Source organism: Myodes glareolus, chromosome 20, assembly GCF_982192425.1.
Source record: "Myodes glareolus chromosome 20, mMyoGla1.1, whole genome shotgun sequence".
Classification (NCBI taxonomy): Eukaryota; Metazoa; Chordata; class Mammalia; order Rodentia; family Cricetidae; genus Myodes; species Myodes glareolus.
Genome location: NC_142045.1, coordinates 4,332,334 through 4,346,376, shown reverse-complemented (window position 1 = coordinate 4,346,376; position 14,043 = coordinate 4,332,334). Strand labels below are relative to the sequence as shown.

At 40.8% G+C, this 14,043-nt stretch overlaps 1 protein-coding gene across 12 annotated transcripts in view; it reads right to left on the bottom strand.

The window, feature by feature from the left end:
• Dclk2 (doublecortin like kinase 2) overlaps window positions 1–14,043 on the bottom strand; it is a 129,952-nt gene that overhangs the window by 40,415 nt on the left and 75,494 nt on the right. For 7 of the 12 annotated variants that reach the window (XR_015735739.1, XR_015735741.1, XR_015735740.1 and 4 more), the window contains exons 3-6: window positions 11,179–11,281; window positions 8,427–8,528; window positions 7,465–7,512; window positions 2,421–2,515 (exon numbers count right to left, since the gene is read on the bottom strand). Coding sequence is in view for 8 of the 12 variants with exons in the window: in XM_087899421.1 (XP_087755547.1) it covers window positions 2,421–2,515; window positions 7,465–7,512; window positions 8,427–8,528; window positions 11,179–11,281 (348 nt within the window). In the remaining 4 variants the exon portion in view is untranslated. The remainder of the gene's footprint in view (window positions 1–2,420; window positions 2,516–7,464; window positions 7,513–8,426; window positions 8,529–11,178; window positions 11,282–14,043) is intronic. The other 5 variants (XR_015735742.1, XM_087899425.1, XM_087899426.1 and 2 more) reach the window with 1 other exon arrangement.

The following is a 14,043-nucleotide window of genomic DNA, read 5'->3' as shown; positions in this document are numbered from 1 at the left end:
TGGTTACACTGTGGATTGTGGTAACACCACTAAGAGGACAAACACAACCCAAAGATCTACTTTGGACTACAAACTGCTCAGGATGATTTCAAGGTAGCGAGCTGAGATGGTTCAATCTCTAGCCAGGACTTACTTTCCCTTTACACAGAGACTGCACAACAAATAATACAGATACCTCTCCCAGGACTTGACAGTTCTCATTTTTTAGGGGTTACCTAAAGATTCCATTACCCCAGAAAACAAGAAGTAATTTTATGAACACAATGCTCACACTCCTAAAAGGTGGAGTGGGCATTTTTTGATCACTTAATGGGTTATGGTTATTTGTCGTCATTTAGGGGGGAATTGGTTACAAACTTTAACTAGCCATAGTCAAAAAAAAATCAAATTCAAAGATCTTTTTCTTAAATAAGAAAGGGGATATAATATAGAAATGATAAGATAAAAGAATAGAATACTGAATCTAATCCAAAAATTGCCCATTAATCTCAAACTATTTGACATTGGTATGGATTTTAGTTTACTGATACAAATTAAAGTTATTTCTGTCCTGCTGTCTGTATGTTTCTACTCTTATTTGGAGTATTGTGTTTATTTATGAAGAATAATTAAAAAATACAGATTAATAGCCACTGATTATAGTCAAACCTATAGTCATGTTACATTTATTATTAAGGTCATACACAGACTTATTTATATAGATAGATGGTCTTCAAACACTTCAAATACCTACATAATATGGCATTTAATATTTTTTAATAGCCTAAAGTTTTTTATGGTAGTGAGACATATCTGCTTCTGGCAGCACCAATCTACTTTACAAAAGATAATGGGCATTGAAAAAACTAAATATAGAGTCTTTGTGGCAAAGGCTAGCCATTTGGGCAAAGAAACTGCCTTTGCCTCAACTGCTGACAGTTTTTGTCCAAACTGAACCATCAGGACACACACACACACACACACACACACACACACACACACACACACAAGGTGACTGTCAAACTTTGCCAAGACAAGGTTAAGACAGCTCTTCAGAATTCCCTGCTTCACAGGAAAGTCTATCAGACAGTCTAAGCCTGTAGGTGTAACCAGAGACTGCATTGGTTTCCCAGCTGCCCAGACCCAAACAATCACACAGAAACTATTAATTACAACACTGTTTGGTCAACGGCTTAGGTGTATTTCTAGATAGCTCTTACATCTTAAATTAACCCATTTCTATTAATTTATGTTTCACCACAAGGCTGTGGTCTACTGATAAGATTCCAGCATCTTTCTCCTTCGGCAGCTACATGGTGACTCCCTGACTCCTTTTTTCCTGCTTAGCTCTATTCTGCCTTGTCACAGGCCAAAGCAGCTTCTTTATTAACCAATATCAATAAAACATATTCACAGCATACAAACAGGAATCCCATATCGTGCAGGCCAAAGACACACCAACGTTCAGACAAACTTTGGGTGACTGTCCAGGCAGCTTGATATCCTGGTTATTAGATAATATTTCATCCTTCTGGGGTCTTGATGGAGCTAAAGACTAAATAGTTAAACTTATAATTTCCTTAGGTATGATAGAAAGCAAATTAGGTATAAAACTTTAGATAAGATAAGACAGACAATAGAATTTTTTTCTAATTTTGTCAAATACAAATAGACTGGATATTATAACTAACTCTTACTTGATAACTGTTTTTGTTGTATATAAGGTTACTATGTTAAAGTTAAAAACTTAGTTTTTAATTTAGATAAATGGGGAAAATGATGTAAATAATTCCTTTGTACACTGTGTGAATATATGCCACTTATTGGTTTAATAAACAAGCTTCCTTGTCAATAGATGAACAGAATAAAGTTAAGCAGGAAAGTCAAACTGGGAATGATGGAATGAGGAAGCACAGAGTCAGGAGAGATGTCAGCAGATGCAGAGGAAGCAGGATGAATATGCCATACTAATAAAGGTATTGCCACGTGGCAGAGGGTAAAATAAGGTAAAATGTAAGAGTTAGCCTGAGCTAATGGTCGAGAATTTAAAATTAATTATAAACCCCAGTATGTTTATTTGGGAGCTGCTGGTGGGATAGAAATGTCCACCTACAATGTTATATTGATATTTCTCCTAAGTTGTAGACTTCAATAAAGTCAAATTACATTAGTGAAATTAAAATCATGATTGCAAAGGGTCTTTTGAGATGAATTATGGTATTTTCCAGTGCTCTGCTGTTGCAATCCTCTACAATAATTAGAATAATACTTTCACCACATTTTGTTCAACCCATCACAACCTTGTATTCTCACAGAATGTGGACACTGTGAGAGTTGCTAAGGAGGCCGGCTGATATGATGACAGTATCAAGCTCACAAACAAATCTAACTGTTAAACCACACAAATAACAGACTACATAAGCACATCTCTCCCTTCATACCTTCAGTCCTCTGAAGCTTCCTGGGCTGGTTGGAGAGGAACTGGAGGATTTCGTGGACTTGGGAGTGGAAAGTTGGCTGCCGGGAGTTCCATTAACTGCCCAGGAAACAACAGAGAGATGGCCATCAAAACTCCAAACAACTCAATTGTGAAAACACCAAGCACATGCACAAAAAGGCTCCCATGAAGCTTTGCTTCATTTAAAGCCCAAAGCAGATAACACATTGGCACAAAGCAAAAGCAATGTATCTTACTGCAATACAGACAAAGTCAGACAAGGCGTGAAATTAGAATTATTTGCAATAATAGTGTCCCAACAATGATATAAACAAATATAGAAGACAATCATGGAATTACAGGTGTGAGCGGGAGACACTGTCCACACGACCTGCCTTCCAGAAAACACAGACAAATGGCTACCGTGTGGTGACAGTCTGTGATGACAGCCATTACAAACTGCCACTATCCATCTTTATCGGGATGTGTACCAACGTGAGTCACTGAGAAATGCTTATGGTTCGTTCAAATCAATCCAAATAACACGAGTGCATGTGCGTAAATGTGTGTATCTGTGTGTAGTGTGTGTGCCTGCCTGCCTTCCTCCTATTCTGCTTTTGGTGCTAACTGAGCTAAGCTTTCCATACATGTTTTGCACATGCTCTACCACTGAGCTACAGCCCTCACCTTTAAGTATATTCTTAATGGAAAGTAAAAGTAACTATTTCTTCTTATACTATTATTTAACTCAAGGCCATTAAAAGATAAATTATTCAAATACTTTTAATATGGGCTAGTTATTTCTAATCCTCCCATTTCCTTCACAGTTTAATTTCCCCCCATTCCTTAGCAAATGCCGGTAGTTTTCTATGTACCACCTTCTACACCTCCATATAACTCTTTGGTAGAAAGCTCGAATGGGAGTCTATGCCGAACAGACAACCGCCGATTCTGTGTGTAGGGGAAGGTCAATCACAGACACGAGCCTGCAGAGTCCTTCATGTGCACTTCCCATCCCATCATCTAGATCTATTTCTGCAGGGATCTCATGAAGCTGTGGCTAATATCTGGGATCAGTTGTTTGTTCTCCTCTGAAAAGTACTTGTAATCCCTCTTACTTCAAAAGCAACCCTCAAAAGCTCTTGCCCAAAGCAAATGAAAGCTGACACTCATCTTCGTGAAAAGCAGAATGAAGTCCACGTTTTTTCAAACACAGGAGGCAGGCAGTATTATTTTAGACCACCTGAATTAAGTGCAGAAAGTCAAATGTGAAGGCAGACATCCTACACAGTTGACTAAAAGGGAGTGCCAGTCTGACTGGATGCGGAGACTGTTGACCGAGGAACATATATGAACAGTAAATCATTTGTGAGCAGGGATGGCTGTGTCTATGAAGTCATTTCTGTCTATTATTCTGTGTTTTTGGTAGATATGATATTTTTTAATATTTTAAATTTTTTAACCCACATTTTTAATTTTTCTAATTCTTTTTTGTTTGTTTGTTTTTTGAGACAGGGTTTCTCTGTGTAACAGTCCTGGCTGTCCTGGAGCTCACTTTGTAGACCAGGCTGGCATTGAACTCACTAAGAGCCACCTGCCTCTGCCTCCCAAGCGCTGAGATTAAAGGCATGCGCCACCACCCAGTTAATATTTCTAATTCTAAATCACTTGGTCGACCTAGATTTTAGTGTGTGTGTGTGGGGGGGGTGCATGTGTGTGTGCGTGCATGTGTATTTTTCCTCCATGTGTATATATACATGTGTGAGGAGGACAAAGCCCTCCACCTTATTTCTCAAGACAAGCTCCCTCACTGAATATAAACTCATAAATTCAGCTAGACAGCCTGGAAAAGTGAGCTCCAGAGACCTATCTGCATCTACCTCCCCAGTGCTGGGATTATGGGTGCATGGCTTTGCCCACCTTTACACAGGGTACTGGGATCTGAACTCAGGTCCTCATGCTTGCACAACAGGCATCTTACTGCCTGAGCTCCCTTTGCAGACCCAATTCCTTATTTCCTGTAAAGGATTTTAAGGCACAGAAACTACTCTGCATGACACTGATGGTAGGCATTTGTTACATGAATTTGCCAAAATCACAGAATGCACAGCCATCAAGAGTGATTGTCAGGTCATGAACTTTGGGTGATAATACTGTGTTGGAATCAACAACTGTGCTCTTCTTCATGAAGACGGTGATGAGGGAGGCTGTGGGTGTTTGTGCAAAAAAAGAGATCCAGGAGACCTGAATCTTTGACTCAGATTTGCTGTAAGCCTGAAAGCTGCTCCCAAGGAGTCCCTAAAAAAATCTCTTTCAAGGGGAGTCACATAAAATAGATCATTGTGTGCAGCAACCTAGGAAGCTTGCTGGGAGTGGGGACAGAATTTCACATACTTTTTAAAAAACCTTCATCCCACTCAAATATCTGCAGAGGTCACCAAATCACAGTCCGTAAGCACTGTGGGCTTTCATCTGGCACTACACTGAGAGCTAGGCTGTGTTGAGAAGGTGCAGAGTGGGGCTAACAGAAAGATTAGTTCCTCACAAGGCCGTTTCCTAAAAATCCTAGCTAAGGAAACTCACTGCTAGGGATTTAACCCACATCAATAACTACATGGCCACCCCTCCCCCACAGATAGCTCCCATTATAAGACACCAACTCATGGAGCCAGTGAATTTTCAACAGCATTTGAAAGTTCTAAGAATCACTAGCAAAATGTCCTTAATTTCCCTTACTTGTACATTTCTGTGAAATTCTACAGAGACTAATCATGGTCCTGAAGGTGCCATGTGACATTCGTTCCCGTCACGGGTGCACCCGCGGGACGGTGTGGTGACCAGCCAGCATGTACACAGCACGCCCACTCCTCCACCTCCTCTAGCTTCCTTCCAGGTGGCTTTATCCTCCCCACCCCCACAATTATAAGGTAAGAAATACATTGGGAAGGATTTCCATTTGATGGCTCTGAATATTTTTTATCTTTACAAACTATGTTTAAAGATTCACAACTAGAAACCTAAAACCAGCATTTCAAAAAAGTGTGAGATGTGTGTGTGTACATTGACTGAACAGTCACAAGTTTGTACAACAAGGCCAGAAAAGGAGATCAAATGTCCTCACCAACACTCTCTGCCTGTTCTTTCAAGACTCTCCCTGTATCCATGGTTTGCATTTTCTTTGCTATGTTGGAAGCCAGCAAGCCCCGGGAACCCTGCCTCCACCCGACATCAGAACCAGGAACACAGACATCCACAGGACACTTGGCTGTGCTGTTACTGCTAAGATCTCACGGCTGGTCCTCAACCACAGAATAAGCACTCTTAACCACTCAGCCACCTCTCCATTCCCTAAAAGCAGTATTTATAAGACTCAGATTATAGTTAGATTGACTAAATATTATCTACTTCACTATCTGTGTATTTTAGCATATTACTTAGCTATTTACACAGTTTTGTTGGAAGATTACATAGACTCAGAAAATTCTCTCAAAGCAGCACTTTCTATCCTAAGATTGACATGAACAGTATTATGTTTATAAAGTCACTCTCTGAAGTTTCAGTTAATCCCTGAAGTCTTTGCTGCTGCTGCTACTACTACTAATGACGGCCTTGCTGCCTTGCTCAGGCTCACAACTCTCCTACCTTAGCCTCCTGAACAGCTGGACTGCAGGTCAGGCACAGCGAAGCCTCTGTACAAGCAAGCACTTCTGATAGTGTGGCTTGTAACAGTCCTCTCTGCCCCTCGTTCCTTGGAGAACGAGGAGAAAACACTACCGGGAACACAGCACAATTTAGAGTCGCTGTGGAGGGCCAGCAGCGGCAGGGGTTTTCAGCCTTCTAAAGCCTTCTAAGCATGTTTCCAGAGTCTTGCCTAAAGACCATTTGCTTCTGAGATGTGGTTTTCAAGTCTCGCACCTTTCACTGAGGAGTCTGAGGCTGACACTATCCAAATTCAGATTAAAAAAAAAACAATCCCACATCATTTAAGTATTCGCTAAGCTTTGTTATGGAATAGTAGGTGGTCTGAAGACAAATATAGCCACAATATGTTCAGTAAATTTTCTCTTCAGATCTCAGGGGACAAAGTTAATCATACCTGTCTCTTGAGCCACACTCTCTACTTTTATTTAATAATTTTCCTGACATGACAAGCATCTATAAATCTGTCACCTGAAACAAAAGGTAGGAATCATTGAGCCAGAAAACTATATCCAAACACATCTATGTCCCATTAGCTTTTCCATTCTTAAGACACTACAGAGTCAATACAATTTAAAATAAGTTCAATATCAGAGAGATACCTTTGGTTAAAAAAAAAAAAAACAGTGTCAACTGTCACATATTTAGAAAGTCCGAGTGTAGAGCACTGTATGAAAATAATTGCTTCCCAACTAAAAAGATGCAGTGTTGGTTGCTTCCTTTTATGTACAGAAAACACTTCCTTATCCTAGTCTAGCACAGGCCATCATAAAGTACTCTGAAGTAGAAGATTTTAATGATTCCCAATCCTTTAACACAGGTATCAGCAAAGTGTGAGGTTAGAAATTCCTTCCATATCTCTATTACTAACAAACTTGTTTTGTTTTTTGAGACAGGGTTTCTCTATGTAACAGTGTGTCCTGGAACACACTCTGTAGACCAGGCTGTCCTCAAATTCACAGAGATCCACCTGTCTCTGCCTCCCAGGTGCTGGGATTAGAGGTGCATGCCACCACCACCTGCCTCAGCTAACAAACTTTAGCTTTTCAGTCACGGAACATGTTCTACAGCTCACTGGAACACAGACATCCTGGAGGTGGCTACCTCCCCCGGACTACTGTGCTTCAACTACACAGATAGGCTTTTAGGAATTTTCTTAGGTTACATGGATCTGTACTGAGCAGGGAGGCTGAAGTGGCCTGTGCATTGTAAAACATCGCACATGGCACAGATGTGCACAGGAGAAGACCAGATACATTCATGGAAATGATGCAAAGGAAACAGAAATGCAGCAAAAAACAGAAACAAAAGCCCAGCAGAGTGACAAAGCTGTGAGGACCCTGGCTCACCTGGGGATTTGGCTGTAGAATAGGCACTGGAGTGGCCAGCCCTCTTTACTGTACACACGCATATGCACAGAGCAGGAGGAGACAGTAAGGACAGTGGTTATTCAGCAGGTCTAAAAGACAGTAACACAGCCTGCCCTAGAGGAAGTGAGGCGGATGCTGCAGTGGGAACAGCAGAAAGAATGACCGAGTCTGACATTTCAAACCTTTCGATGCCTCACCAGTCAAATCATCATTGTGTTTCAAAAAAAGTTTAGTTCACTCCCAAGGGCAGCAGGCTGGGCAGTAATAAGAACACTGTCTGTAAAAACAGATGTTTTTTTTTTCTCTAAAATAATTTCCTTAACAATAAATTAAATGAGCAAAATTATTTGAAATAGCTAACAATTCATAAAACCAACTTATTGAGATATAATTTGACTAGTGTTTTTAATGTTAAAAATATCAGAACAGTGTAAATTTTGACAAATTCGTAGGATTTGGATCTGAAAATTATAGAACTTAAGTAAGTTATCCTTTTTGAGAATAACCATTACTGCTATCACAACTGTTTGATGAAGAAAAAGACATGGAAATTTTCAAGGAAAAATATTTTTGCATGGAACTGTGTGTGTGTGTTGTACCAGGAAGAAGTAATTCTAGGAAGATAAATATCCACAATTATGAAGCACAGAATTCAAAATACAGTATACAGTGCCCAAAATGTGAAATACGTTTGTGCCCACATTGGTGGAAGACTGGACAGTAAGGTTATCTACAAGAAAATGTGTCAGAACGAAGTCCAAGAGTTCCTTGAAAGACTTTTGTCTTTTGAAGACAGATCTAATTTTGTTTGAAAAATCTTACTATTATTGTTCTAGAATGTGACTGAACACAAGCTGGTAAAGGCTGTTAAGTTCATAAAATGCGGGAAAACTAAGGAGAGCCCCCCCTTCTAAGACCATCCATTGTTCTTCCGTTACTACCTGAAGCTGGTGACTTGCTACGGCGGGAGGGCCCTGGGCTTTTGGATCCAGAATACTTAGCAGCTGAGACTCGAGAATAAGATGACTTCAGGACACGGCATTCTGTAAAGAACAAAAGTACATTTGTAGGTAAAGCAGATTTCAGCAACGACCAAAGGCATACCACATGCAACTATGGTTAGCTGCCTGTAACTAGCATATGTGTGCACATGTGCAATCACATCAATGCAAGAAGTCAAGCCAGCCACCTCCCTCAGTCACTCTCCAGCACATTGAGATAAGTGACACATTGCTGTCACTGAACTCAGGGTTTCTGCTAGACTGGTGGGCACTTACACGAACACCTTACCAACGCATCTCTGCAGCCCCACTGGTATTACCTGACACTCTCTTCCCCGTTCCACCTTCTATTTTTCCACTGCTGTGACTTGAATGCTGCACTTGGTGAGCTGCCAGGCCCTGAGCTCCATAAATTCAGTGTATGGAGCAGCAGTTCCAAAATGTACATGTCATATTTACATCTCCAGTTAGACCACACATCTGTGACACGTCATTGTTTGGACTAAGTTCCTAATGAGCACAGACACTCTACTGGCCTGAGTGGAAGTGCCGTCTCATTCCCAGTTCAACCACACGTTCATCTGTGTGCAGCTTGCAGCTTTTTCATAGGCGGCATAGACCGCAACTTTATTGTCCTCTTCAAGTCCTTACTTTAAAAGGGCAGAAACTAACTTATGGACTCTTTACTATCGAGCTACTTACTCTTCCAAAGCATGGAAGAGCAAAAATGAGAAAAATAGCTTTAAACAATAACATCGACCTTCCCATAAGCCACCAAATAAGACAGCATTTGGAGAACCAGAATGAATTCCAGCTGCGAGCATCACTTCAGGTTTGAGTAATTAAGATCACGGGTTCTGCAGTCAGGCAGACTTGGGATGAGTCATGGCTTGACATTTGCAGGCTAGAAGGAAGACCCTGCTTATGTTCAAAGCCTCACTATTTCTCCCTAACATATTAGTGTAAGAATAAAATATGCTTCATAGGCTTGTTATAAGGGATAAATTAGAAAACATATTGTCTGTTATTTACTTCAAAATACTTCAATTTATGCAAAAAGACTAAAATGTGAGTTAGTTTTAATCTAGCCCCTAAGGCTGGCAAATTAACATGTGAAGTATAAATCAGGGGAATACTCCCCAGGGGAGCCTAGTTAACATCTGAAAGGCTCTAATCAAAGCTAATATAAACGGGGCAGTTCCAGTTTCTGCTAAGCCATTAGCAATGTAGATTATGTTCCATTGTGTCTCAAAAGTGTGTTGTGGAGGTTGTTAAAACATTGTAGAGGCACAGCCGCTCTAATACCCCCAAACAGACCCCAATATCCAGGAACTTCAGAACTATATCCAGCTTTAAGAATTAGGGAAAATTTGTGACTTGATCAAAATCAGGTTAGCAGAATTCTATGCATCCTGAATATTTTGTTTTTAAAGACGTAGTCTTAGCTGCCCTGGAACTCATTATATGAACCATGCTGGCCTCAACTCAACTCACAAAGTTTGGCTAGTATCTACCTCCCAAGTGTTGGAACTAAAATCCTCCACCACCACACCAGGTTTTCTTCCATTCCTTCCTTTCTGAGGGGAAGGATAGGTTTTCAAATTTATGTTTCCTGTGATTTTTGTCAATTTAATGCCTCTTTAACGTGTGATACTTTCAGAAGCCTAAGACAGAGCTCTTAAGATGACAACACAGTTAAACAATTGATGTTTAAAACAAAGCAAAAAACCTTTGTGCCTGATAAGTGTATTTGTGGTAGAATTCAATTTGAGATTTGCTCTCACTGTAACACTTCACCATGTAAAGATGGTGCCACAATTCTGACAATAACAAAAATAACAAGACACATATGGAACCTTAGCTGTAGATGTATATTCATTCACTTGACCTTCACAAAATCTTATAAAATATCCATTATCACTCCCACTTTTAAAGAAGGTGAAATAACTAGAAATTGAGAGGTGGAAAACCAAAAGGGTCCTTTTTCCCGCTATGTATTAGAGTCTATCATGGGCCATTATCAACAACAGAAAGCAAATGATCCAACTAGCTATGATAAATTTACTACACATAAAGCAACAGTTGTCCTACCTAAGCACATGTAGTAAGCACTTATAGATGTTTTACTGTTATTGCTATGGTTAGTTCCACCTACAGTGACCATTTTACAAGACTGACTTAACTGATTGGAGCTTCATTTGCTGTAAGAGTCAGAAGGATGCAGAGCGAAGACTAAATTATCTTGGGCTACCTTGGCCATCTAATAACCATTTACTATGCCAGTATCACTTGAAATCATTGAAATAATAGTTAAAAACTGTATTGATAGATTAGTCAATAAATAGGCATTTTTCATCCCACTCATGAGATGTTATTTTTATAAATATATAAACAGTGTATGCTTTTTAAAGCTGTACACAAAATTGATGTAAAAAGAAATCTCAGATAATTGCCACGGACAGTTTATTAATTATCCTTTAACATATGTTTCAGAGAGAAGGTCTCACTATGTTGCCAAGGCTGGCCTAGAGTCCTTCTAGAGTCGTGATCCTCCTGCCTCAGGAGGTGGAAGGACAGATGAGCACCACCCATGCTAGGTCATCTTTCTCCAGCATCCCTGTGTTCCCAACATGCCTGTACTAAATTCCAAGCCTTTTCAGGAGCTACAGGGACGGTCAATGAATTGCCTCACCGCTATGATCCAGGACAAAGTCATCTTGGGCATAACGATATTTTTCAGGTCCACATGCAATAAAAACATCATCATCACCAAAAAAGTCTTGCAGACAAGTAACCTGTAAAAAAAAAAATCAAGAAATTAGAAATATTAGTGTGCAGTAAAAGTCAGCAACGTTAAATTCACCCACAGCACCACAATGGAACCTGCTCACTACGGTGTGCGTTTTCCAGAATTTCACTGCACAAAGCACATTCCCATGCTCCCCGACTTCAGCACAACAGAATGAAGGGTTCCTTCTGACACCAGTACACCTGTTAAGTAAATGAAGATGCACATAGACATTTTCTCCCAAGATTCCTTGGCAGATGTGGCAAAGCTGGATTTGACAAAAGCCAGGGATCTCTATTTAGTTCTGCCCTCTCCTAGCATCTCCACCTGGGCCGTGATGTCTCTGTACACAAGTCAGCACCCTGGGTTTGTTTTAGGATTAGTATGTAGAAACTACTTAGAGCAATGCCTGCTATGCCACGCACTCCACATTAACATCCATCCAGCTCTTCACCATCATCAAGGTTGGGGAAGACTGGCCAGACACTAATGAGACTAAGGCTTCAAGGCTCTTCCTGGCCCTGGATCCAAATTCTTCAGCTTTCTGGAACCGGAGTTACAGACAGTTGTGAGCTACCATGTGGGTGCTGGGAATTGAACCCAGGTCTTCTGGAAGAGCAGCCAGTAATCTTAATCACTGAGCCATCTTTTCAGTCCTCTCCCCCCTTTTCTGTTCATTTTTTGTTTTTTTCAAGACAGGGTTTCTCTGTGTAGTTCTGGCTGTCCTAGAACTTACTCTATAGAGCGGGCTGGCCTCAAACCCACAGAGATCTGCCTGCCCCTGCCTTCTGAGTGCTGGGGTTAATGGTGTCACCATTAACCCAGCAATCTTTAGTTTTTAAAAAGCTCTCCCCTCCATTCTAATCAGTTTCAGATCCTAGGAAGCCTGGTCCTTGTCAGCAAAACAACCACCTTTAGCTTACCGGTCACCATCAGAGCCATTTCCCGGACTCGGACATACACAGCCCTGCTTTCACTCTGTTCCACAGGAGCTGCATAAACATTTCTCTCACGGAAATTGCTTCATTTCCAAATAATGTGTGTGTGTTTTTTAAAAATCACTCTAATACTTGGAAGTTCTCTGTAATCTCAGAATTACCTTGTATCTCCACAGCTTTATACTGGAATAAATAAGTTTCCACAGAAATAGTGAACCAGCTCTAATGAATGACTTGAATTATAGTAGTTAAGTGATAAAATGGTATACTGCTTTGCAACACCAGAAGGATAGAGGTGCAGACACAGTCAGTGTAGGAGGCTTGGACACTGCCCATTTCTTCCAACTATGAAGCAAGACCCAGATTCTGTATTTAACTTCAACGCGCTTAGACCAATGCTTTAAAAGCATCAATCACTTTTCTCTCCTGCTAATCCTGCCTCTGTGGGCCACCTCAGGTGGTAATGGCAAGGGCTCCTTTATCCACACAATACTCCTGGGAGTCATGTCCTCATGCTTGGCTCTGCTCCCCACAGCAGGTCTCACTACTCAAAATACTCAAATACTCAATATACTCAAAATACTCAAAGTATTTCAGCTTCTACATGGTTCACATGCATCTTCCTCCCTGCATGGGCTCCACCACTGTGCTGACACTGCCTATCTGATCTCCACTCTCCCCAGATCCCCTAGCTTCAGTCGCTGTTATCACAATGCCAGGGCAACCACATCACTTACCACCCTCATTAGAAACTAGTATCATTTCACCTGACCTTTCAACCTTATCTCTGATAGAACCTCTGTTCACTTCTCAGCCATGGCACTGTGTTCCCTCCAGCATAGTAACTGTGGTTTGTTTTGGTTTTCTGTTATTAAGATATGAGTCATATACTGTTCTAGCTAGGTTTCCATTGCTGTGAAAATACACTCTCCAAAATCAACTCAGAGAGAGAAAGGTTTGTTTTATCTTACAGGTAGTTAGTCTGTATGAAGGGAAGTCAGAGCAGGAACTGAAGCTGAATCATGAGAGAGTGTGGCTTACTGGCTTGTTCAGCCTGGGGTCTTATACAGCCCAGGATCACCAGTCTAGGGGTAGCAATGCCCACAGTGGGTTAGGCCCTGCCACACCAATCATTAATCAAGAAAACAGCCCACAGGGTTGCCTACAGGTCAATCTGATGAAGGCATTGTCTCACTTGCGGATCCCTCTTCTCAGATGACTGGCTTGTTTCACAATGGTGAAATATAACAGGCACAAATACTATACAGTCATCCATTCAAGTACACAATTCAGCCCCATTTAATGCATTCAGAATCGTATAGCCATCACCACAACCAGAAGAGAAGTCTTGAGTCCATTAGTGGTCACTCCCGATGGCCTCTTCCATTGCCTACATTACCACCCAAAGATTTAAGGCACCTACACTCTCTGCCTTATGCCTTTGGTTCTAGAGTGCACAGCTATTTTTAAAACTGTTTTATTTTTATTTTATATGTATGTGTGTTTTGCCCACATATATCTGTGATACACAGGCCAGAAGAGAGTGTCATATTCTCTGGAACTAGAATTACAGATGGTTGTGAGCTGCTATGTCAGTGAAAGAACTTGAACCTGTATCTTCTGGAAGAGCAGCTGACCTCTTAAACACTGAGCCTTCTCTCTAGTGCCTTCTAGATAGTGCCTATACATTGAATCACACAGTATAAGGCACTTCGTGATTGGCTTTTCACTTGGCTTAGTTAAGGTTCATCCAGGTTGTAGCAAATATTGAGTACTTAATTTTTTCTATGGTTGTGTAACATTGTCTTATACAGAAGCACTACTGTTTTTT